Below are 26,623 nucleotides of genomic sequence, written 5' to 3'. Positions count from 1 at the left end.
ACTTATGATAAATAATGTACGGCACGTTTTTCCTTAACATTACCGTCACGTTTGCTGCGCGTTTGCTGCGCGTTTAGTGCAGGAAGAGACGGTCAAAACGGACTTCTCTCACGAAAGTGTCGGGAAGCAGGAAAAGTTTGCGAGCGAAAAAACACGTTCCTATTGGTGGAAAAAGGCACCACACCAGCCAATCACAAAATTACATGGCAAGACACGTGATTTGGTTGCTGGGGGACAGGAGGAAGTTGTGGAGGGACCGACAGTGACGGTGAGAGAGTTGAGAGATGTGTGTCAAAATGAAAAAATAACTGTACAGTCACACATGTGAAGTTGTGCTGAAAATAATGACACCAAACAAGGCAAGGTAAATAGTTTTTAAGGTGAAATATAATGGTAAAATCAAAAATAGTCAAAATGGCCAATTATACCCTGGACTTCATAAAATCCCAGTAACACACCCAATCAAAACTCTCTATAATCCAAATTGAAACATATTTCTTGGTCCACATTTAAATTCATTAAGCTATTTATTACCAACACCCCTATGAGGTAGGCCTATTCTGCTCTCTGGTAGGCCTATTGTGGTTGTGTGTTTGTGTGTGATACACCTGATGACACAAAAAGGAAGAAATGTATCTATATACATTGTAAAACTAGGAGAATATAGCTGTTGTTTATTTTTGCAAATAAAAGTTTGTAATTAACCACTTTATTCTTTTAGTGTATCATGCGGGTTGGGGGAGCCTGGCTTGTCTTGGACACAGGCAAGGGGGGCTTCAAGGAAAAAAGGTTGGGAACCACTGTATTAAAGGACTATGGTGCATGTTATAAATGAACAGTATCTGTCGTAGCTATCCACTTTCCAGATCTAATAAATCGAAATGCCTTAACAACAATCTAAAAAGTAACACTATACAGCTTTAAACAGCTCCTGTCTCCTGAGTATTAAAACTTTTATGGATGAGCAGCTTTGTAGTTTTTTACTTCTTATTCTCCCTGCCCCAGCATCTTTAATAATGCTAGCCATTCGATCGCTGGTTGCACTTTTATAAATCCCATTCCAAACATACAAATCACTCACTGTCCTCCCGCTTTTTGGTTGATTCGTGAAACAAGCTTTTGACAAACAGTATGACCTCAACTTTAAATGGATTTGTTGTTTGTTGCTTGACAAAACAGAACATGTAATAATAACTTCCCGGTACTTTATGATGGCGGGAAAGCAATTAAGGGACCAGGCGGTTTGGTCAGATCTTGGTCATTAAAGAGCAGAAGGCTGAAATTTCAACCATTTCTTTCACAGGATTAGTACACTTGTTGCAAGTCGTTATTTAGTTATTTTTGTGAAAAATGCACTGCTCTTGAGAAAGCTCCCTAAAGGAGTGTCTCTTAACCTTAACTTTCACTTGACCCAGTTACTTTTGTTGCAAAATTCTCATTAACCCAGAAAGTTGACAATTTGATATGAGAGTACGGTACACCATTGTTATGCTTTTCTAAGGGTATGGGGGGATGTATCATCCTTGCTTGCTTGCTTGTGAATGACTGAGCCTTTTGAGGATGCCCCTTTCATACCCAATCTTTATACAAAGTTCCCATTCTTAATTCAATACTGTGTTTTGATATTCCAGTGGAGGATTTCATATTCTATTTAAAGTCTACAGGGCATTTTAAAATTCAGAAAGATCGCCCTTTCGATTGTGGATTGTGATTGCAGTTGATTTTATTTTTTGCCAAGATTGCCCACACCTATAACATACACATATAGTTACACACAATCAATGGACAGATTTGTATATTTGAACTCTATTTTGTTTTTAAGTTAAGGGTTTCCCATAAAGGCAAACTGGCAGATCTGCACACATCTTAGGAGAAAAAGTAAACTTAGGCAGCTTTACTCCAAACTTGTACCATATGCTTGAAGCGAGTTAGAAAGAAACACAAGTCATTGCTCATTCTCATCTTTCTCAAGCCATTCATAGTTAAAATGGGTATTTTACTTCAGCGCTTAAATATACCCATCATCGTCTACTGAAAACACAGTAATTCACGTCATGAATTTCATTTCTGTCTGCTCATGCTTTAATAATTGATATTCCATTGTTTCAGTGAAATGCAGATGTGAGGAAGACAGAAGTGTCTTTGGGAAATGTAGAGCTGTTCAGCAGCTGATAAACTATTCCTTCCACCTGCTTCAAACTTTTCTAACACATGCCAGTTACAACAGGTGAGGTGCAGAGTTCCTCCTCCTCTTTGAATATGAAAGCGTGTGTCCATGAATAATAAAAGGCATTTTCTGGCTTCATGTGGGGAGCTCCCCCTTGTTTTAAATTCTCATTTTCCTGAGCTGTCAGACCCATGTTGTGATGTGATAGAAGGGTTGTTAGTATGAGAGAGAGCGAGAGAAAGATAAGGAGGTGGCAAAGACAGGTAACAACGACAAAAAGACAAAGACTTAAAGAAATAATATCAATTAATTTGGCATCAAAATGTCAAAATATGACTTGTTATATATTTTGATGAGTTGCACTTACATTATCCTAAATGTTTCCGCCAATTTTCAAACCTAGTAAAATCCACAAGTTTACTTAAGGTTCATTAGTTCCTAGCCACTACCTCTGAGATAAGGAAGTCGGCAAATTAAACTAAATTTAAGGTTAATAAAACTTGAAACATTTCCTCATCTGTGAACATTTGTGCCTGAGTCACGTCAGATATCATATATCATATATTGTCATCAGCAGTGGTGGTCCTTTAATGGTGTATACATTAACAGTGAAGCAAGTTTGACTGCAGAGACATTTTAGTGCGTGGCTTATTTGTGTTACTCATGCAGTGTTTATCTGCCTCAGCCATCCTACTTTACTGGACACTATGTAAGCTATCTTTAGCGAGCAACGGCACACAGAGGGTGTAAATGTCTGTGTAGTTAACTCCAGGCCAACATGGTGAATTCTGGTGTTCACCAAAGACTCTGCTCCCTGTCTTCTTTTCTTCTCTCCTCTCTGTAACGTTGTTCTTGAAGTAAAGTACATTTTCCAACATTATTACTCAACATTACGGAACATCTACCCAAAAACGGAAGTCAGCTCCATGGATCGCTGTTGCACTCAGGTTGATAAACAAGAGTAGAAATAAATACACTTTTTAATCCCAAGAATTCGAAAGTAATCTCTGATCCCTCCTCCCATTGGCAAACGTTCCTGGTCAGAGCAGAGTCTGAAGTGACTCGAGTTGTTTATTCTTTCGGTCTGTTTCTAATACAAAATCTCTAGCCAGCTTTAAGCAGCAGAGCAGTGGTTCTTGCCCCACACTCAACCCGCCCCTCTGAGCAGCAACTTTTGTTTTATTTTGAAAGAGATCCCCTTAATGGTAGAAGTTACATACTGAACATTTAAGTCACATTTTTTTTTTACTATTATTATAATTATTAATTATTGCTTTGTTTTAGAATTTCTTTCTAAATATTTTTCTCTATGGAAAGCAGTCAAGTGCAGTAATGAATTTTGAATTACTACATGCATGTTTCCAAAAGGACAAGACAGGATGACTTATCATGTTGCTTTATCTCTTAACCCGTAGACAAAACCACAGACGACTATTTCTGCTGCACAGTACATATGGCTGCGGCTATGCCCAGGTTATCTTGAGATAATAAGTGCTTCGTAATCTTGAGACAGCTGCATTAAAAAAGGTTTAACCCACGGTCGTTACGGGCTTGTGCATGTTGTCCTTCATATGGATAGCTGCATAAATAACCATATGAAATTGAAATTATTTTTTGACTTTGTTTGATATCAACACATACACGCAGTGGTCATACAGATGTACATGTACTGTAGATTGTCTGCTGTCCTTTGAGCGACAGGGTAGTCATCTCCTGCTGTGTTGGCAACACCTTTCAGCTGAAACAACATATTAGATCAATACAGACCCCAGTGTGCAGCTCTCTATGACCCTGTCCTCTGGAGGAGGAGGAGGGTATAAAAGAATTAAATTTCCCTGTCGGTGCAAGTATCACAGCATGTCCACTGACATCTTTCACAGATAGAAAAGCGATAAGAGGCACTGGATCACCTGAAAATACACCCAGAAGCACACATCTGTCTTTTGATGTTGTTTTTCTTTGAACAGTAATTATTGAACTTGATCTATGCAGTTGTCAACAATCACAATGACCAGCTCTAATTATTTGGGTGTATTTTAAGTAAAAGCAACAGTGCATACCTCTCCGAAAGCTTGGAAGTGGAGGTGGATCTTCCTAGACTTCTGGAATATAATTCTGGAAAACAAATGGTAGCAGCCACAAAAACCTACCATCCAAGCAAACTAATAAAATAAATGCCCTGACACATTTCATTACTGTTTTTCTCTCTTCCTGTTGTGATTTGTGTGTGTGTGTGTGTGTGTGTGTGTGTGTGTGTGTGTGTGTGTGTGTGTGTGTGTGTGTTATGTTATAGCTCAGGAGGAGGATTTTCGTCGCTACTGTGCGTCATTGTTTGCTGTACCTGTTAGCAGCGCCAGGACTGAGCCTGAGATTACTACACCTGAATCGTGCCTCACCATAGAAGTCCTGGATGAGGTGAAACTGATTAAGGCATTTTATATTAACACAAGTCTTTCACCTTCATGAACACACACACAGTAAACATGCACTTCACAGACACCAGCTTATTCTTTCTTTCCATTTCTTGCTCTCTTTCTCATCCATGTGTGACAGCAGTGTTCTCTTTTGTTTTCTACAGAGAGACAGAGATGGAGATGGAGATGTTGATGTTGAGCAGAGGACAGACAACAACATAAAGTGAGCCGCAATACAAAAAGAAAAGACAATTGTCCTTTTTTTCAATCCTCTTCAGTCAATGTTTCTCATCAGTCTTGGCATAATAAATAGGTGTACTTGTTTTTGAAAGGCTAAATGCCAACAAAGACTATTGAAACAAGATTTTGTGAGATATTTTTCGACTTGCAGTTTTCAGCACTCTCTAGTTTTTGTAATGTTTGGATCACACGCCTCTAAAAGAACCTTACACCACAACCACTGTTTACCATCAATCTTACACACAGAGTATAGTCCAATTCTAATAATACTAGTGTAGCCTAATCATTGGCTGCAACTGTGCTGAAATATCAGGTCAAAACAGAATAAATATACTTGTAAAATAGAAAAACAAAAGCTGCATAGCACTGGAATGTTAATTATGATTTGAATGTCAAGGTGTCAAAGCTTCAAAATATTTAGTACAGCCCTCACTGACAGTAAAGTTTTGTATAGTCTCTCTCATATAGATCTCTTTATTCCACACAGAGTTCCCTCTATTCAAAGGGTCCAGAGTCAGGTCAGAACACCAGTGCCCCAAACAGCCTTTACTAGTGGTTGGTCCTCAAGAGTCAGCCACTCTTCTCCCAGTCCAATACAAACATCTAGGCAGTCCATGTCTCCAGGGCAAGCCAACGCTACTCAGAAGCTCCATCTATCCAAGACTACAGGAGCAGAACACTCAATGAAATGTAAGTGTGTTTTTTTGTGAGTGAAAGGGAAATGCCTTTTTTAAAATGTATTCTCCAGTCTATTCTGTATAAATATGAGCTGAACAATCACATTGAGATTCATGTGACTTTTTTGGCAAATTGTCATGATTCTGCACTGAAACATGAAGAGAGGTGGATGACAGTGATGTATTTGTTAAGTGATGTCACAGAAAAATTAATAATGGCACAAACATGTTTGAAAGCCTATTAAAAATAGATGGCTGAAAGAGATAAATGGCTCCCTGCAATGTCAATATATGATCTACAGAAATATAATTCTTAACTGTAAGGAAGTTGAAGAAATAAAAGCACTGTCTACGGCTGTACAACAACTGAAAATATAATGACATATTTGAAAAAAAAAAAAAAAATCCAAATGTTTAGTGGTAAATCAGCACTGAGCATTTAAGACCTGCAGCTTAGCTCCAGTCAAATACAATGTATAGTCACTATACTGTTGAAAAACTCCCTTGTGTATGCTTTTCTTAATAAAAAAAAAAATGATATGAACAGAAGCCTGCAAGAGTAACTTATATCCTTATTGTAATTTGTGTTATCTTTTGCACAGCTTCGTCCTCTAAAAGTAAGCCATCAGCACGCCCCACCGCTGAGACTCCAAGGACTTCAAAGACATTAATCAAGACACCAACCTCAACGTCACAAAAGCCAAATTGCTCCCCCACTGTTCATAAATCAAAACCTGACCACGGATCAACAAGATTTGTGTCCTCTCCCTCTTTACCACATATCCAAACTGAAATCCCTAAATCCTCACATGCTCCTCTCTCTTTTCCACCTGATGTTTCTTCTGTGGCTGGTGCCAAACCACCAATCCCAGAAGAGCATCTTTCCCTCAGGTCCACCTTCACACTCTCACCATCAGGCTCCACTGAGTCGCTCTTTTTGCCCAAAGTTGACCAATCAAACCCATTTCGTAAAGGCTCAGACTCATCACTGTTGCCAGAACAAGCCCAATCTTCCCAGTTATTCCCGGAACCAATCTCGTCACCGAAGCTGTCGCAATCCCCTCCAAGCAATCTGGAGTCCTCAAGGAAATCCCAACATGACCCAGAGTCTCTCCTATCAGATAATCCAATCCAGCCTCCCCTGTCACCTGTGTCTTCCAGTTCAATCCCACCAAGAAAATATCCACGTCCACTTAAATCCCTATTCCGTGTATCTCTTTTTAATGACTCTCTTCCAGATGCACATTCTAGACAGAGTTCAACTCCAACAAATGAGACTGCTCCAGACCAAGAATCAACTCTGTCACTTCAGTATACACAGTGTAACCCATCACTTCCTTTAAATGTCTTGCATAGTCCTCATTCAGCTGTAAAAATGGAGGAGGAGGAGGAGGAAGAGGAACTATCAATAGGTAAGTGAATTGTAATAATGTCCTCTTCGTCTGTATGTGTTTGTGTGTGACTGGATGGTGTTGAGATGGTGACAAGAGCACCTATTAGACACTCAGAGTTAGGTTTTGCTAATGGTTTGTAAGTTTACTATTAATAGTATTTATATGGACACTCATTACAGCTGAGCAGATTATGAATATGATTTTGGTGTGATGATGGATCCACCGGATTGGTCCTAGTATGGGTTATCTGGTGTTGAAAGTCGGAATCTCAGATCACATAATGTGTGATAAGAGCCAGTTATTCTCGTAAACATGTTTGATATTTTGCTACTGACATTGGCAACTGATGACGTCCTCCTGGGGAGACAAACCTGTACATAAAAGCTTTTTCTGGTCTTTGTTTTATGAAATCTGAGCTGGTTGGTTGAATCAATCTTTATGCATGGTTTGCCCGTTTTTTGTAAGATTCAGCTGCTCTTCAGATGTGTCTGAAGCTTATAGGGACAGGCCACGCCAAAATCTAAAATTTCCTTTAATCTGTCTTTCATCAATCAGGTTTTTGTTGTTGTTATATCTCTATCAGCACACTTCTAACTGTAGGATGCACTGCTACTCTGTGATGGTTTTGTTGTTTGGACTGTTTGGACAACTATAGAACTTGAAGTCTGCTTCCAACTAGGGGGCAGTGACTACAACTGGAACATCAGGTGCCACGCCTACGCACTGTCACCACAAAGACAAACAAAGCTCTTCACTATCTACATAAATAACAAAACATGTAATCAGAAATCGTTCCTCCTACATTGATGTGTCTGCCAACGATACAGTTTTGTGCTCAGACGGTCTCTCTAGAGATTCATTTCTCCATGAAAGATTCCTTATTATTCCAAAAGCATTTGCCAATTTACACCTCAGATAATAAACAGCCCCAGCTAAGATCATGTGATTTGGAAAGAGCATTTTCACCTCTGCTCAGCATTTTAAGAACATTTCTCCTGGCATAGATATTGAAATATTTAATTTGAAATGCTCAAACAACTTATCAAGAACAACTTTATTTTCAAGGCCTCCTGTTTGGCTGAGCTTCATCAATGAAATTCTTTTAAAAAAAATAAACACTAGGTGTAATGCTTAAACAACGTTCTTGATTGTCCTGATGAAGGTCACAGGTGAATAATGACAAACACGATTTGAACCCAAAGGCTGACGAGCAGCTTGACACTTGACTAAACTGTGTTTGATTTCAGAGTTAGGTTGCTCCTCTTTAGTACTACAAGTGCTGAGAATTTTGACCTTCAACACTCCTGCTGTCACAAACATCGAATTCAATAGCCACCCACACTATACTCAAAGGCACAACAGTGAGTCAGTTTTATAGTAATTTATCATCATGTCTGTTTTTGTCAGGCTTGGAGGGGTTAAAGGGGGGACTATGGAAAGGGGAAGGTGGACCCAAATGCAGTTACAAACGAGAGGCAAGGATATGGGGAACAAAAGGCGAGCTTTATTAACAAAAGCTGAATTTCACAAAAAACCAAGGGAGTCAAAAGTCAAAGTAACAAAAGAAAGCAAGGCAAAGTAGCAACAAAAACAGCAAGACAAAGTACAAATCAAAGGCAAAGTTCAAATCAAGAATGCAAATGGCAAAATCCAAAATCCGAAAACACATACCAGAGACGGGGGAACAAGGGACAGACAGGAGCACAGGAGCATGGAGCATGGAGCATGGAGCATGGACGGACGGACGCTGACAAGAACAATGACCAGACAAGGAGTGAAGGGAACACAGAGACTAAATACACAAACACTGATGACAAGACGAGGAACAGGTGAGGTGGACCAACAGGTGAGATAACGAAGGGGAGGAGCACATGAAGGGACCAGGGCAATGGACAGAGGGAGCCAGAGGGAACATAGGAAAAAACACAGGAGAACTTAAAGGACACATGAGGGCATGGGAAAAACAAGACACAAGACAAGATACAGAGACATGGAAATCAAATACAAGAAAACACAAGACAAAACCAGACAAGAACACAACAAACAGATTTGCAGTCATGACAGTACCCCCCCCTCAAGGGACAGCTTCAAGATGTCACTCAAAACATAAGTCCAAGTGAGCCTGGGAGGGTGGAGGGGGTCTGGAGGAGGGCCAAGGTCCAAACAAACAGGAGGATGGAGGCAAGGACTGGAACCCACTGGAGGCCGGGGACATGGACTGGGACCCTCTAGAGGCCGGGGACGTGGACTGGGGACCCCTAGAGGCCGGGGACGTGGACTGGGGCCCCCTAGAGGCCGGGGACGTGGACTGGGGCCCCCTAGAGGCCGGCGACGAAGGCGTAGGCGTTCTGGAGGCCGGCGACGAAGTCGAAGGCGAAGGCGCTCTGGAGGCCGGCGACGAAGTCGAAGGCGCTCTAGAGGCCGGCGATGAAGACGAAGGCGTAGGCGTTCTGGAGGCCGGCGACGAAGGCGAAGGTGCTCTGGAAGCCGGCGACGAAGACAAAGGCGTTCTGGAGGCCGGCGGCGAAGGCGAAGGCGTGGGCTGGCACCCACTGGAGGCCGGCGGCGAAGGCGAAGGCGTGGGCTGGCACCCACTGGAGGCCGGCGGCGAAGGCGAAGGCGTGGGCTGGCACCCACTGGAGGCCGGCGGCGAAGGCGAAGGCGTGGGCTGACACCCACTGGAGGCCGGCGGCGAAGGCGAAGGCGTGGGCTGGGACCCACTGGAGGCCGGCGGCGAAGACGTGGGCTGGGACCCACTGGAGGCCGGCGGCGAAGACGTGGGCTGGGACCCACTGGAGGCCGGCGGCGAAGACGTGGGCTGGGACCCACTGGAGGCCGGCGGCGGAGGCGAAGGCTGAAGCCCTCTTGAGGCCGGATCGCTGACTGGGAAACCCTCCTGGGCTTTGGCCGGACCACCAACAGAGGTTCGCAGGGAGCTGGTGGCCTGTGAGCCAATAAAGGGTCGCTGGCGGCAGACGACCTCGGCCTGGCCTATGACCAAGGAGCTGGCACTGGACTTGGCACGGGACTTGGTACTGGCCTCGGCTGGGCCTCCGACCGAGGAGCAGGCGCTGGACTTGGCGTGGGACTCGGCCGGGCCTCCGACCGAGGAGCAGGCGCTGGACTTGGCGTGGGACTCGGCCGGGCCTCCGACCGAGGTGCAGGCGCTGGACTTGGCGTGGGACTCGGCCGGGCCTCCGACCGAGGTGCAGGCGCTGGACTAGGCGTGGGACTCGGCCGGGCCTCCGACCGAGGTGCAGGCGCTGGACTTGGCGTGGGACTCGGCCGGGCCTCTGACCGAGGAGCAGGGACAGGCCTCGGCCGGTCCTCCGACTGAGGTGCAGGGTCTGAACTTGGCATGGGCCTCGGCCGGTCCTCCGACCGAGGTGCAGGAACGGGCCTCGGCTGGACCTCCGACCGAGGTGCAGGAACGGGCCTCGGCCGGACCTCCGACCGAGGTGCAGGAACGGGCCTCGGCCGGACCTCCGACCGAGGTGCAGGAACGGGCCTCGGCCGAACCTCCGACCGAGGTGCTGGGACGGGACTTGGCATGGGCCTCGGCCGGTCCTCCGACCGAGGAGCAGGGACGGGACTTGGCATGGGCCTCGGCCGGTCCTCCGACCGAAGAGCAGGGACGGGACTTGACATGGGCCTCGGCCGGTCCTCCGACCGAGGAGCAGGGACGGGACTTGGCATGGGCCTCGGCCGGTCCTCCGACCGAGGAGCAGGGACGGGACTTGGCATGGGCCTCGGCCGGTCCTCCGACCGAGGAGCAGGGACAGGGCTTGGCATGGGCCTCGGCCGGTCCTCCGACCGAGGAGCAGGGACAGGACTTGGCATGGGCCTCGGCCGGTCCTCCGACCGAGGTGCCGGGACGGGCCTCGGCCGGGCCTCCGACTGAGGAGCAGGGACAGGCGCCATCAGGTCCGCTGACTGAAGGCCACAGGCAGGAACAGGCGCCATCAGGTCCGCCGACTGGAGGCCACTGGCAGGTGTCGACCGGGCCGCCGACTGAAGGCCACTGGCAGGTGTCGACCGGGCCGCCGACTGAAGGCCACTGGCAGGTGTCGACCGGGCCGCCGACTGAAGGCCACTGGCAGGTGTCGACCGGGCCGCCGACTGAAGGCCACTGGCAGGTGTCGACCGGGCCGCCGACTGAAGGCCACTGGCAGGTGTCGACCGGGCCGCCGACTGAAGGCCACTGGCAGGTGTCGACCGGGCCGCCGACTGAAGGCCACTGGCAGGTGTCGACCGGGCCGCCGACTGAAGGCCACTGGCAGGTGTCGACCGGGCCGCCGACTGAAGGCCACTGGCAGGTGTCGACCGGGCCGCCGACTGAAGGCCACTGGCAGGTGTCGACCGGGCCGCCGACTGAAGGCCACTGGCAGGTGTCGACCGGGCCGCCGACTGAAGGCCACTGGCAGGTGTCGACCGGGCCGCCGACTGAGGGCCAGCTGGAACCATTGTCAGCCATGCCGTCAAAGGGGATGACCCAACTGGCATCGGCTGGGCAGCCAACATAGGAGCTGGGTATCGAGCTGAGGCATAGGCTGGGGCTGAGACTGAGGCGCCAGTTTGGGCTGGAAAGCTGGGAGCTAACTGGGAGTTGCGGCTGTTTAGTTGGGCAACCAGAGTTCTTCTGAGGTCAGCCACTTCAGTTATTAGCTCCACAGCGTATGGAACCGCCCACAACCAAGGCCTGTCAAATATGTCCCTGTTGAACTCAGCTAAAACCTGTAGCATTTCTTTTACATTTGTTTTAGTGTCAAGATTTCCCCATAGTTTCTCCTCAATGACCATGATCTGTTTGCTGAAATCTGCTGGGTCCATTTTACGTGGTCTGGTCATTCTGTCAGGCTTGGAGGGGTTAAAGGGGGGACTATGGAAAGGGGAAGGTGGACCCAAATGCAGTTACAAACGAGAGGCAAGGATATGGGGAACAAAAGGCGAGCTTTATTAACAAAAGCTGAATTTCACAAAAAACCAAGGGAGTCAAAAGTCAAAGTAACAAAAGAAAGCAAGGCAAAGTAGCAACAAAAACAGCAAGACAAAGTACAAATCAAAGGCAAAGTTCAAATCAAGAATGCAAATGGCAAAATCCAAAATCCGAAAACACATACCAGAGACGGGGGAACAAGGGACAGACAGGAGCACAGGAGCATGGAGCATGGAGCATGGAGCATGGACGGACGGACGCTGACAAGAACAATGACCAGACAAGGAGTGAAGGGAACACAGAGACTAAATACACAAACACTGATGACAAGACGAGGAACAGGTGAGGTGGACCAACAGGTGAGATAACGAAGGGGAGGAGCACATGAAGGGACCAGGGCAATGGACAGAGGGAGCCAGAGGGAACATAGGAAAAAACACAGGAGAACTTAAAGGACACATGAGGGCATGGGAAAAACAAGACACAAGACAAGATACAGAGACATGGAAATCAAATACAAGAAAACACAAGACAAAACCAGACAAGAACACAACAAACAGATTTGCAGTCATGACAGTTTTATTTGTTTTAATTTTTTTTACTTTTAGGCCCTCACCAGGTGTATTTTTTTTTTTACTTTTAGACCCTCACCAGGGTCATCTCTAAAGAGGCATTCATCATTTTACAAGCAGCCGGTTTAAAGAGTTGTTCAAAACAAACTTTTTAAACCTGTTACAGGAAAAGGTTAGTGTTAGATGTAACTAAATGCTGCAGCTGGAGCTTGAAGGTGAATGCACTGTATATGATTTGGCATTCACAACTACCGCATTTTGGTTATCATGGACTAACTCCATGAGGTAATCGAATATCCATTTAATCAAAGAGATTTAAAACTGTAATTATCAGCTACCGTCTTTGATATCCTCACAGCAGCGACAACTCCGACTATCTGCTTGCATTAGATGTGGGTAAACTCGAGCTGTCATTTTCTTTGACAGGTAGGTCTCTAACCTAATTTTAGTCAAAGTGATGTTGTTAATGATATTCAAATGCATCAAACATGTATTTTCAATGAATTAGATGTATACACTTCATGAAGCTAATGTGTGAAACAGGGGTTTTCCCTGTTGTTGTACACAAATGTGATTCGGTATGTGCTAGCTAACGTTAGCCTCAAGGGCTAGAATGTTGACCTTTCCTTGGCATCACCATCAGCTGCTCTGGGATGCCTCTCTCATTCATTGCTGAGGTCCAGCTCAGAAAGTACAGATGTGATCATTGAGATTTTAAACCACAAATATTAAACATGTTTGATAAAATCATGACAGCCCCATTGAGACTCTGCAGCAGTTCAGGAGGTTTATGACTGGATCTGTAAGCTCCTCACATTACCAGATAATCTGTGCCAAACAGCATGCTTTGAACGAGGACTTATTTAATGTGATGACATGTAGAAAATGAATGTTCAACAAATCTATGTTCACAACAGCAACCCTAGTTTATTGCTACCCTGCTAAAAATCGTTCGTTCCACTGCACTACAACTATTTCTACACCCAGAACGCCTCCATCATATGGCCAGTTTGTGGAAGTATCTCATGTGGATTTGATACGTTTTGCTTTCAGAGAGTATGTTTTGGTGAGATTTCCAGAGACCAGACAATAATTTCAGGGGACGAAAAAAAGAAAAAGGAAAAACGAGTTCATATTTATGGATGGGGAAGCACAGGTCTTTGCAGTAAAGTGATTCCTGATAGAGGACTTTTCTGCAGGGCTACATTTTGCCTAAACACAATTCTCAAAGCCCAGGCAGTTTATATGAATAAACTGCTTGTGGATCTCAGCAGTAATAGCTTCCTCTTATTCCATGGGGCTGTCAGAGCCAATTTAGATCCAACCATAAAAAGTGTTCTTTATTTTTTTTAATATCGATTAGGGTTTTAAGTAAATACTTGACAAAATGCTACTACAGACAGGAAGGTAATTACACTATAAAGAATGGCCCTCAATTCCCTTAAGTATACAGCACACTCACACACACGCACACCCACACGTACACACTCATGCACACACATGCTCACGCACATACTCACATTAAGATCCACTGTTCCAAACACACATTTCTTTCTAATGTGTGCAGGTGAACCCCCCCAAATACACTTACATGTATTCACACTAGAGTACTTAAGATACACTTGTAAATGCAATTTATCTGTTTATAAATGTTTTTCTGTGACTCTCAGAATTATGCTGTATGTTGGCCTGTGTGTGTCTGTGCACATTATAAATGCATGAATGTGTGTGTGTATAGGGCGCTGTCTCTTTTGGATTGCTTTTGTTTCACTTACACCCACATCCTGACTTCAGGCATCTTCTTCTCTTGCTCTATTCATCCATCATCTTTGTTTTTTTGTTTTTTTTATCTTTTACATCTTACCTGCAGCTCTTTGGCCAGTCTGACACTGACGCCTGCTTTATCGCCTTATAAGAGCTTGATGTGTGAGTGTGGCAGTGTCAAGGACACTTAGATCACATTTTAGAGTTTTCATTGGATGGATCAAAATGCACCTTTAGTGATTCAAAGCATTGAGCAATATACACAAAATGTTTCTTTTTAATTATAGTCCAAAACTGAGAAAATAGCTGTACATTTTGAGTCATAATTCAAAGTAAACTTTAATCCTCATTAATAACCATATTTGTCTGTATTTTTTTTCATAAAGACAGTGGAGATGAAATGTCCAGTGATAGCTTGGGTGTGGCTTCACATGAGGAAGACTCTTCAGACGAAGGACGTTCAACCAGAGGGAGACCCAGAGATGAAGAGCGAGAGAATTCTGACATACATGCAGAAGGAAAAAAGGATTTTCAGTCTGATGAGAAAGAACAGCTGTCGGAACCACTCATGGTAAAATGTTACATTCTCACATGCTTTCTGCTTCTTGGTGGAAAATCCTTGGGCTAGAGAGTTACCATAACACCATTTTCTGGGGAGCACAAGCCTCATGTTAGTAAAGGTTCAGCTGTGACTATGTTTCTAAGTGGTTGCCAAGCTGACAATCAGGCATTGATACAAAACAGTTTCACGTCGAACCAGTGTAACTAACAAGCCTGTTAAATTGAATCCATAATTGAATCCATTTGCAGCCATTGCTAACTACTTTAAAAGAAAATGCTTAAAGAAAATGGAGCTCAGGTAAAATAACCGAAAGCACAAAATCATTTTTCCTGTGTGACATGTTCAGTAATACTCCATCACTTTCGTTACAACATGTTTCACTCTCAGCCAGCACACCCACTAATTTTGATGCAGAGGTGCACATCATTAATAGAACAACATTTATAAGCACGCGCACATTTTTGATGATGTAGAAATCGAATGCCTGTTGCAAGATCCTTCACTTGATAAAAGTTCAAAATGATATGTGATAAAAAATGTTTGACTGCTAACAAAATATGAAAGAATTAGGCTGCAGTAGTTATATGACAATATACTAAAGTTTATCTGTGAATTATCTTAGGCTGGGTAATAAAATGTAAATGAAGAAGTTTTCGAAGTTTGAGAGAAGCATATCAATACACCAGATATAATTGCTCCATAGAGTGAGAAGACTTCAGCAACACAAAGTTAAAGGTTCTTATTGTAGCTGACTTGATCTATTAGATAACATTTGTATCACACTAATTACTTTACATTATTCAGCCATAGCTTAGAGACACCTAAGGCAGTGGTGTTAAAGGTACACACCACTGAGGGAAGAAGAGAGAAATGGAGTGGATTAAAAAGACACTGTTTGAATGGTCCCAAATGACCTATCAGCCATTTATGGTATGAATCCTGTATACTGTGACAGAGGGATAAAAAAAAAAATAAGGGTAGGTGGGAGGTGGGGGTGCTTTATTAAAAAGCTAGAGCAAAATGAGGTTCATGATTGTGAAAACGGTGGTTATCTGTGGCCTCTGGAGCTGAATCAAACTGCTCCTAAAATGATTAGATAGATTTTTTCTCTCTCTCTCTCTGTTTGGACCCGGTCTCCTCTCCTCTCTTGTCCTTCATGTATTTCTCACACTTTCTCTCCCTTCTTTTGGTTCATCTTGTTGTCTCTACCTATTATCTGTCCCCTTTACTATTGCTCTTTTTTCCTCTTTGTTTTACCTACGTCATCCTTCTGGTATTGGTCTGCACAACGACAACTCCAATTTTTCCCGCTACACAGTATCATTGTGTCTGGTCTCTTGCCGTTCCATTGTTATGCCTCTCCTCTTTCTTTTTGGCCTGTCTTCCTCTTGTCATTCTCCATCCTCGCTCCTTCCTCACTCTTAGCAACACTATTCCCACATGCCTTCCCTCCTATTTTCTCCCAGCCCATCTGCGGTGTCTTGTAGTGCTACGGCTAGCATGCTAATGCATCAGATCTAATCTTAACTAAACAGCTTCCTCATTTTACCCCATCTCACAGGAGGACACATGCGCGGGAGGAACAGCTCACCCACTACACGGTTGTGAGATGCTCTCAGCAGCTCCAGGGGTTAATTAAAAATCAATTCATCAAGTGGAAACAAAGGAAACAGGCAGAGAGGGGAATAATCTCCAGTGAAAGACACAGGCTTCTTAATATGCATTTGCACTGGAGAAAATGAAAATACAAATTTTACACTCTTACCTATCTTAATAAAAGTTAAATTGATATTGAATTTCAGTTTGTCCTTTGAACTGATTTAGTTAGGATTTAAATGAAATCCAAGCTGTGAGAGCACACTAATAATTCCTTACTCCCTTGTACTCTCCTCACTTCATGTCCCTCTCTTCACCCACCAACCCTCTTTTCCTTCCTCCCTTCCCCTCTATCTCCCTTTGTGTATCACCTCTCCATCTCATCCTCACGTGATCTCTTTTTCTGCCTTACTCCTTCCATTTTATACCACTTTCCCACCATTCCTCCTTCTCCCGCATCCATCCATCTGTTTCCTTGTCCCCTTAGGTAATGCACAAGCAGAGCGCTGGGTCTGGATCAGAGCATTTCTCTGATCTGGATGTGGTTCTGCCTCTGGGTTTAGATGTGAATTGTGGTCACTCCGACACACCAGAACACACACACTGGGACTCACACCAGACTTCACCGTATGATTCAGAGCCAAAAGGTAGGTTGAGGAACAGAAGTATTTTTAGCTGTTGGTATGTGTGTGCCTGGATTTTTATCCTCCTGTGGTATTGAGTTTTTTTTTTTCTTGAAACTGTCTCATGTTTTCCTATAAACTACATCAGAAAGTGTAGTTGCTGTTGTGTGCTTCAAAAGATTAGATTGTGAAGATTACCTCTGTGTCCAACTTTTGCCTGGAGATACTTTCCAATTTGCAAGCGTTATTCATATCACAAAGGCCTCATAATAGGATTTAGAACAAATATGTAAAAACGTAGAGCTTACAAGAGAGATGAAAATGAGTTTTAAACCCAGAGGAGCACTGGCTGCTTGGTGGAAAACTAGGGATGGGGGACAACACCGATAATTTACTACTGGTGGGTCCAAAGGGATCTTTCCTGAGATGCCTTTTTATTTTGAGTGTGTATGTGTGCATGTCTAAGCCTGCATGCTTTTTTCTTACTTATATTTTCTACCTTGATTTTCTTAAACTGTTGGTTAACACGGGCATACACACACGTACACCTACCTCCTAGAAACTTGACACACTCAGAGACATCATAGGCTTTTCTTGTTTCTTTCACAGCTGTAAACTGTAGATAATAATGCATGTGTCCTTCACATGGCATATAAAGTTTACTTTGACTTTACCTTTCAGTGAAACGTTGAAAGGCATAGTTGTCGATGCAATGTCATCTTTCTTGGACAACGCAGCTGAAAACATATTGTTTCATCATCGCTGCCCAGAAAATGCAGCAAAAATGCAGTTTATGTTATACACCAAACTTTGAGGGAGTTTTGTTTGTATTGAAGTTTTTTATGTTACTTTTGTTTTCTTTTTTATGACTCATCACTACCCTTTTAGAGAGAATGCATAGACATTTAATTCCATTGTTGCTCTCATCGCTTCTATCACTCTGAACTACAACAAACAGACATGGCTAACAAAGATGGTTTTCAGAACTTGAGACTTCAACTGTGTCTTGGTTTTGAAAATTGGTTTCTTCTTTCTTATACAAGTGATTTGTAAACAAGCCATGTCTGTGAGGTGTCTGCCCAACAGGGCTGTTGGAAGTCTAGCCTGCACCTCTAAATTGCATCAGAGTTTAAGTAATAATATTTGGATCGAATCAGTCGCTATAATTTATCACGGTGCTCATTACACCTTATACTCCTGTCCAAGGCTGTTGAATTTCATGCATTTCAAACAGCACTAACTGCTTGATTGAGCAAGGATTTCTAATTCATACCTTGTTGGCTCAAGAAACCTGCTATGGGCCAAAGTGATCCCATCAACCTTTCCTTCATCGAGTCTCAAAGCCCACCTCTTCACTGTTTCATTGTCAAGCCTGCATTAAATGAATGAGGTTGACAGTGAGAGTCTCCCACAAGGGCACCACTACCCTCCTCACACCATGCAGCCAGCCGCTCGTCAAACCCCGCGCTGTCTCTGCCACCATCGTTAAAGCTCCAAAGTTAATGAGAGAGAAAGGTTAGAGAGGAGGAATATCACCTTGACAACACTCTGCAGTCATTTATGTCCCTCCATCGCTCCATCTGTCTCCTGTATTTTTTTTTCTCCAGGCAGGGCTGAGATCCAACAGGTTTTATATGGCTCCTGCTCTGCCTTTTCCACCTCTCTCTCCTTCCCGCTCTTACTCCCTGTCAGCCGGTCAGTCAGAAAATTAGGTTGTTAGTGTGCAGCTTCTGCCTCATGTGCATCCAGTCGAACAGGAAGAAAGAGGGAGACAGACAGATAGACAGACAGACAGGCAGGACAATGATCAAACCTCAATAAAAAGAGAGAAAGAAGAAATGTAGGAGGCACTAGCAGTAACATTTGATAGACAAGCAGTAAGGAAATCAAAGACCAGCAGACAGCAGTAGATGAAGAAACAGGCATAAAGATAGAATTTCAAGTGGTATCTTTTGATGCATTTATAAATCTTTTTTTTTTCCCCAAAAGAGCTTCAACCCTTTCTGTTTTCTTTGTGTGAGTTTAGAAGCTGTCTGACTCCTCTCCTAATTTCCTCTTTTCATTTGCAGCTGATTTAGTCTGGTTAGTAGCTTTTCCATCCAGCCAATAGTATTAATTGATTGCCTAACCACTGGAGACAAAGAAGAAAACTGCAGTAATTGCATTGCAGCTGTCAGGATTGGCTGAACGGGCTTGTTAAGCAATATTGGTTTGGTACAGATGCTGCTGCTGAGTGGATGATTGTATCAAATGTAATGGATGTGTTGTTATCTCCTCAAAGTTCTGTGTGTAGAATTTGAAACTCTGACTATTGAGACTCTAAGTGGAACACTTCAAAAAAGAGATGACAGCAATCTTTTGGTTTTACTTTTTAAATCAATGACCAGCCATTAAAAAAGAATATCCATATTCTATTATTCACACAGCTGCTTTGTTTTCTATGGGGCATCATTGCACTGTCATAGCCAAGAAGTTATTCCATGCATGGAATCCTTTCCAAATCACACACTGTTGGATTTCGATAGCAAAGAAAATGCATTGCTATTTCCATTTGCTAGCCATGCATTTAACTGACAGCAGTGTGACATTACATGATATGTCTTGGCATTTCATTTATCTTGTATCCACATATTCCAAATGTATTTTAGAGCATGCAGAGGGCAGTAAAACATGTGAAAGTGGATGGTGTGATGGGATGCTTTTTTAACAGAGTAAGCAGAGGCGTATGTGGGATATAAAACAATACTCAGCAAATATGCTTCGTATACAATATATATTTTTTGAGATATTTTATGTTTCTAAGTCTTTAAAGGATAGCCCAAGCATTTTTACACATTCAAGTGTGTTTACAGATCTTGGAGAGTACTCCTACTGCAAGTGTGAAAAAGTAGCATGAAGCCTTTTGTGGCTCGAGAGAAAGCTGCATGTGATCTGAGGGAGCATTATAATGTGGGCACCAGGTTTTGAAAAGTGTCCATCGGTCATTGCACTCCTATAACACTGTTGGACTCAATATGGACAGTTCAGAAACAAATGATCAAAATCACTTCCGGAGAAGCAGAGATGTCATATGTTTTATTCAACAAATTCTTCTTCCTTTCCAAACCTGGTGCCTACATTACACACAATGCAACTTAGCTGCTGAGTGACATCACTGGAGGATATGCATCAGATTGCATACAGCTTCCTCTGGTGCCACAAAGGGCTTTATACTGCTTTTACACATGCTGTAGTACTCCTCAAGACCTGTACACACTTTAATGTTAAAGACTGTTGGAGTTACCCTTTAAGTATGGCTGTTCTTTTTCTTAAGTCGCATTTGGTAAGCTTCCTCTCTTACTTTTCTCTCACTCTTTTAGGGTCACAGGGTTATTGGCCAAGCAGCAGCCTCAGCTCCTACACTGAGGAACACCTGGTTTTCGAAATGTTGAAGGACAACACCACGCAGTCAGCTGGAATTCAAATTCACTCAGCCACACCGACCAGGAGAGGAGAAATATCAGCAAATGAACCAGGAACATCTGGTAAGTGTATGTACGTGTGCGCATGCTTGTGTGTAATTTGTCACTCCATTTGAACTCCATTTCATACACAATTCATACAGCTCATTTCTGCATATAGTCACACTTTTTTGGCACAGAGTAAGCAGGTTTCTTTTAGAGATTATACTGTATCACTCTCAGACGCAAACAGGCACGCGTTCTGCACACATATACACACACGCATGCACCTACACACGCACGCAAGCACACACACACAGGCAGGATTGGGACTCAGTCCAGGAATATGTCTGCTCATCAATTCTCTTGCTCAGATCCCAGAAACACTGCAGTAATCTGTTTATTCTGAGACACACACGTTTGCATTTACACAAATAACAACACCTGAGAGACGAGAAGATAATCTGTTCTACTCAGTGATGTATCTAATGCCCCCCACTGCTAATCAGTTCACAAGAATCCCTTCCTCTTTCCCTCTTTTCTCATTTTGCTGTAAACAGCTGTTTCACTTCTCTCTACTTTGTCAAGCCTTTCAGTCCTGCTGTCTTTTGATTTCTTCGTGTATCTTGCCCTCATATTTTTATGCATTTATTTATTTAATACCATTATTCTTTTTTATGTTTAATTTCTGTCCTTCCTCTATTTGTTTGCAGTTTGACCTCTAAAGCAAGTACTTTGAGGCCCTGGGGCCCACATTGTGCTCACTTGCCCTAGGGTGTACTAAAGTTCAATACTTTGAACAGAAGTTCGCATTAGTAATACCACTAAAGAGCTTAAAACCTTTTCAACATGTTTAATTATAGCATCGGAAGGACTCTTTCGTTCTCCACATGTTTCTAATATTTTTTAATTCCACAAGGGAACCGAAGCACAGACGTTTCGGCAAGTTGCCTCACTCTTGTCTGCGTGATGCTCCAGTGTGCTGTCTGACAGCACGCTGAGGAGGGCCTCTCGTCAAAACATCTGTGTTTTGGCTCCCTCGTGCCATTAATGAAAGTCTTGAAATAGCTTCATGCTTCTGAGAATTTTTGTGAGTGAGAACACCATTTCAAGTTCACAGCATCCGGGTTACCAATTTGGAATTTGGCAGGCTTCATTATATATTATAGCTTTATGTAGTGTATGATAGCATAGACCTCAGTTATTCCTGACATTTTTATTAGTCATGGTTAAAAAAAAAATGCATTTGTCAATATGTAACCAAGCATTTAACAGAACCGAATCTTAAAACTTCGCACAACTCCACATTACATAATTTTACTAACATAAAGTATCTCTGGAAGGCTGCATTGGAAACTTACATTTATTACTCCAAAGATAACTGTTGTGCTGCTCCAATGTTGGCTTGTGTGTTTTCTTTTCAGAAGCTTTGTAAACAAGCCTTGAACTTGACATCTTTTTGAAAACATTGTAAATTAAATTCATAGTGATAAATCATACCCTTAATGTCTGCTGTGTTTATTTATCCATTTAATCCATGTTAAAAAACTGTTATTGTTTTAGTTAGTTGTTCACTAGCCAGCCATGATGCCTTGGGTTGGGTCTGTCATCCAGTTAGTAGTTGTTTTTCATGACTTGCTGATTTTATTAATTTTTGATAGGCCTACATTGGCAATCTCACCCAACCAAGTGGCAAAAGGTAAAGAACTAAAAGGTGCTCTGTGAAACTCCTGTGTTGGGCTGGATGCTAATCGTTAGTTTGTGTTAGTGGAATCCAGTTCTGAAGAAACTTTAGCTACTGAACATGCATAGCATTGCATGCCTTGCATTGCAGGCTTGCATGCATTAGGCCACATCCTTTGGACTGTCAGAGATAATCAGACCTGAGTGCTTCAGAAAGAAATCCCCACCCAGCAGCATTAAACAACTTAAAACACATTGTTTACAGGCATGTATAGGCAACCAAGAGAGACGAGGAAGGTCTGATTGTTTACGTCATATTACAATCTACTCACATTTGGCGAATATGTAAGTGATAAAACACATTTAGATTGCTTCAAATTGCTACACAGAGCCCCTTTATTGGTCTTAACGACCTGTTTCTCTGGATGTTGTAAGGAGTTCATATGGAGCTCAAACATCCCAAGTCCACCACTGCTGCATACATCCTCTGTGTATCTGAAATCTGTTCCTGACGAGCTCTTGAAGGAGATCAGATTTTAATCTCTCACTCAGGTTACACTTAATGTTAAATGGAGCACAGAGTGTTATCAGTAAGTAAAATCTAAAGATATGTCCTATCTGCTTTGAAATGGAAGTAAATTGAGTCTACAAGTGCTATGTGCGAGAGCACATGTGTTAGCAGCACTGTATTGCATGCATCATTCCTCCCATGCTGCTCGGTTTGACAGTGCAGGTGGTTGTGAAGCAGTAAGTAGAGGTTCTGTGCCAGTTGAAAGACAGAGTCAGGCACTGAAAGGGGGAGGAGGGAGGGATGGCTGAGGGAGGGTGTGCTAAGGAGACAATGTAAGATTGAAAGAATGAAAGACTTAACACTGGAGCTGGTTAGACAGCACGCAGCATGAGGAATCAGTGTGCTGCACACACACCCACACCATCATAGCTTCTCAATGGGGGCCTCGATGTAATTTACAGTGAGCAGGTGGGGATGGATGTTCAATCTGATTCAATTTGATGTGGCTCGCAGTGGAGTGGGATGAGACACCGCTCATTCCACTGACTGTTGTGATCGTTTCTCTGTCTCTCAGCCTCTTTCTCTGAATCTCGAGCTGTGTGCCTTCCTCTTACTTTCTTCTTTCTTCCTTCGCATCTCCTCTTATCTCTTTCTTGCACTCATACTTCATGTTGCTGTTTTTGTAAGACAACCTGACTGTATGACCTCATATCCATCGCTTCATCCATCCATTGATTCTTCTGCACATTAATAATACCACATATTGCTTTCTTTCTCTCTTATTCAGGGTCAGGTTCTAACCGGTCCACACCAACTGCGTCTCAGGCCCCTGCTACCTGTTGCCTGTCCCATCCCATTTCTTGCTCAGAATTGGGTACGGTGCTTCGTCCGTTGTCCCAGGCAGCCCAGGAGATCATGGAGATCTGCAGTGTGGACCAGACAGGCTGTGAGGACCCTGACCTAGAAGCAGACACAACCGCGCACACACTCTACAAACTGGAGGAGGAACTCAGGCTCTTAAGTAACGGTACAGAAAGACACGTACATACAGTACATTCAGACGTCATGCATGGTTTTGAAATGAGGCCATAACTATTAACCTCCTCGTCATATTTACTTCAGAAACAGGGAAGCAGACGCCAGTATTTGGGGCAGGAAACAGTGGAAGTCAATATCAGCATGGAAATCATCACTTCACACGGTGGGTAACACACAGACACACAAGAATGAGTGTGTCCCACACGCTCCACTGCCTGTCTACTCTGAGCAGGTAAACGGCTCGACACACTTTTGCTCTGGCTGACGTTATTTGTTGAAGACACACACAGAGAAAACCTTTTATATAGGTTTTGGTCGTTCTCCAATTTCACTGCATGCTTTTCAACCAGCTGGCATATGATCACACTAAAAAAAAAAAAAAAGTATTCCCATTACTCATTAATACCAATGAGGCAGAATAAAGATTAATGATTCTTATAAGCTCTGCAATCCGTGGCAGTCAGTAGCCTATACTGAAGGCCTGTCCTTGACTCTGCTGACTGGCAGCAGGTGTCTGTTTCATCTGTAGTCTAATTGGAGTGATGTTGTAACTGACAAGACACAATTATGCACAGCAGATCTGCTGGTTAAATTCTGTGCAAGCACCAGATAGTTGTAGAATAACTACAGGAACCTGCATGCTCATGCGCACATCAAACGTATAATTATTCCACAGATAGTACTGCAGTTTTCATCCAAATACCTGATAACTGGAGGAACGGCTGTGCACGTCTTCTTCCTTATAATGATTCTGGTCAAAGTACTGCCTGAGATTCACACTTTTTGAATTACAAAACAGTAGACGTGATAGAGATTGTTATGGTTAGGCAGCTTTTTTGTTACCAGATTGTCAGCAATATTTCTGAGTGTAAAACATGAACTTAGCTGCGTAAACTGAAAACATAAAAGAGAATAAAACATGCAAAAATAGACACATTTTACATCTAGTTTTTTTACACTACATTGGTATTTTCTAATGCAGATAGTTATTGTAGGGATTGTTTTGATGACAAATAAAACAAGCACAATGATGCACAAAACGAACATCAGATCTTCAACATGTCCAACAACAATACGATTCTTCTGAGGACAGCTCCCAAACTGTCAGTGACGAGCTCCGTGTTTGAAGGGGATGAAAGTGGTGCTTGTGATTGTCGAAGCCTCTAACCAACCAACTACAATATATGATGAGCTTGCTCTCCGTGTTCAAGCACCCCACATGCTCCAGCCAAGCATGGCCACAAAATTACCAGAGCTGCCTTCGGCCATGCCACCAGTTTCATGAATGTAGAGACTTGTATGTTATTCTTATTGAACCTGAAACAGTTAATATATCAAGTTCCACCATTTTAAGACATTTACCTGCCCTCTAGAACTTAAAAGTAGAAGCTGCAGCTTTGGAAGCTGTAAAAAAATTCCCATTCCCTTTTGATATCCTGAAAGGCAAAAGTGCTTTTTTTTCTCCTTTGAGAATCTGAGTGGTGCCTTGTAACTTCTTCCTGTTTTCATACTGTTGTCTGTCTCTTTTCACCATGATCGCCATGTAATCCATCGCCTTCTCAACCCCTACACTTCCCCATACTCCTCTGCTCTTCCAGTGGTCATGATGGGGGGTAATCCCTCTTTTTTTGTGCTCCGTCAATCCCTCTCTCTGTCGGATGTGTGGAGTGTGTAATGGATCGTTAGCCAGCAGAACGACTTTAGCTTTGACAGCATGTCGGGTGTCAGGCCTTAATGTGCTGCTTAATGTGTGCATGTATATGAGACAGAGAGAGAGTGTCGGAATATTTTTTCTTGCATTTCCGAAACTGTGTGTGGGTGTGTATGTGTCTGTACGTTGTTTATGTTTTTGTGCATGTGTGCAGTGGGCATAATCTGTGCTAGAGGCCTTGTGCTGAGCAGAGTACTGTGAATATCACATTGAGAAGTGTAATAACCGGATTAACACATACTACAGCGAGGGCTCCCGAAATCAGTTCCTTACATCCTTGAAACATGCACACACACACTCAGATATGCACACATGTTGATGGTCAGCGTTCGGTTCACAGGCTTTTTCAGATCAGAGTAATCAATTAGTTGTCACAGCTAACATTGGTAGCGTATTTAAATAAAAGTATTTTACTTGTATGTACATCTGAAGCCCAGTTCAAAAGAAAGATTTGCAAGGAGATGAAATTGTTTTAGAACTTTTAGAGGGGAAAGTTGCAGCAGTGTGAACTGACCCATCTCAAGTGGCCAGATGATGTTGCCAGCTTAAAGGTTTTAGAACGTAATGCAATCAGCGACTTGTAGCAAAGTCAGCTGGTTAGTCAGTTAAAAACTGTCACTTACAGGTCAAAATGGCAGTTTTGGACTGACCAAAGAGAGGATCACCTCATTAATTTGTCTGAGTAACAGCTGTGGCTGTATGACACAAACCTTTAAGTTCAAATTGAGCCTAATGTTAAACTGACATCTTCACTGGTTTTCTTCTTCGCTGCTTGCATTCACAGCCACTCACAACCACTCACTCGTTTTCACTCAACCACTCACTCATTTGTATTTTAAGGTGTTAAAAAATAATGTCTAGGTATTTTTTAAAAAAGCCCAAAAGGAGGCAGTTAGATCGGAAGTAAAGAGTCATTGCTATAGAGATGATACACCGTTGTGTCTCATGTAAAGTTAACGTTTTCAGAACAATCCAGACAGGCACATTAAGTGGTGGTTACAGGTTTCAGCTCTACTTGTTGCAAATCTTTGGTCTGAACAGTCCTTAATTCTTTTCACTTTTCCTCTCTAAATGCAGTTTGTACAGTTAAATTGCTAAAAAGTTTAACACAAACCCCCCCCCCCCCCCTTAATACAGGTTTTATGTTATCATCGCCACAGGAGCTTTCAGTTTAATGCTCCTCTCAGCTACCAGGTACTCACAGAGGCACAATTATTATTTTACAAGATAGCTGTTCTTTTAGACTATGTTGAGTGGTGGGACTATGACTAATAATGATAATGGAGTTCTGCTCT

The 26,623-nt window shown here is 43.1% G+C and overlaps 1 protein-coding gene across 4 annotated transcripts in view; it reads left to right on the top strand.

Moving 5' to 3' along the window:
• zbbx (zinc finger, B-box domain containing) overlaps positions 1 to 26,623 on the top strand; it is a 64,391-nt gene that overhangs the window by 35,907 nt on the left and 1,861 nt on the right. For 2 of the 4 annotated variants that reach the window (XM_030407692.1, XM_030407684.1), the window contains 9 exons: positions 4,461 to 4,582; positions 4,746 to 4,804; positions 5,309 to 5,511; positions 6,101 to 6,910; positions 14,551 to 14,735; positions 16,810 to 16,969; positions 20,305 to 20,469; positions 23,367 to 23,606; positions 23,702 to 23,780. In XM_030407692.1, coding sequence (XP_030263552.1) covers positions 4,461 to 4,582; positions 4,746 to 4,804; positions 5,309 to 5,511; positions 6,101 to 6,910; positions 14,551 to 14,735; positions 16,810 to 16,969; positions 20,305 to 20,469; positions 23,367 to 23,606; positions 23,702 to 23,780 — 2,023 coding nt within the window. Of the gene's footprint in view, positions 1 to 4,460; positions 4,583 to 4,745; positions 4,805 to 5,308; positions 5,512 to 6,100; positions 6,911 to 14,550; positions 14,736 to 16,287; positions 16,424 to 16,809; positions 16,970 to 20,304; positions 20,470 to 23,366; positions 23,607 to 23,701; positions 23,781 to 26,623 lie in introns of those variants that run through there. The other 2 variants (XR_003982685.1, XM_030407702.1) reach the window with 2 other exon arrangements.

Source organism: Sparus aurata, chromosome 2, assembly GCF_900880675.1.
Source record: "Sparus aurata chromosome 2, fSpaAur1.1, whole genome shotgun sequence".
Lineage (NCBI taxonomy): Eukaryota > Metazoa > Chordata > Actinopteri > Spariformes > Sparidae > Sparus > Sparus aurata.
Note: the sequence above shows the minus strand (reverse complement) of the source record. Positions and strands in the feature narration are given on the sequence as shown.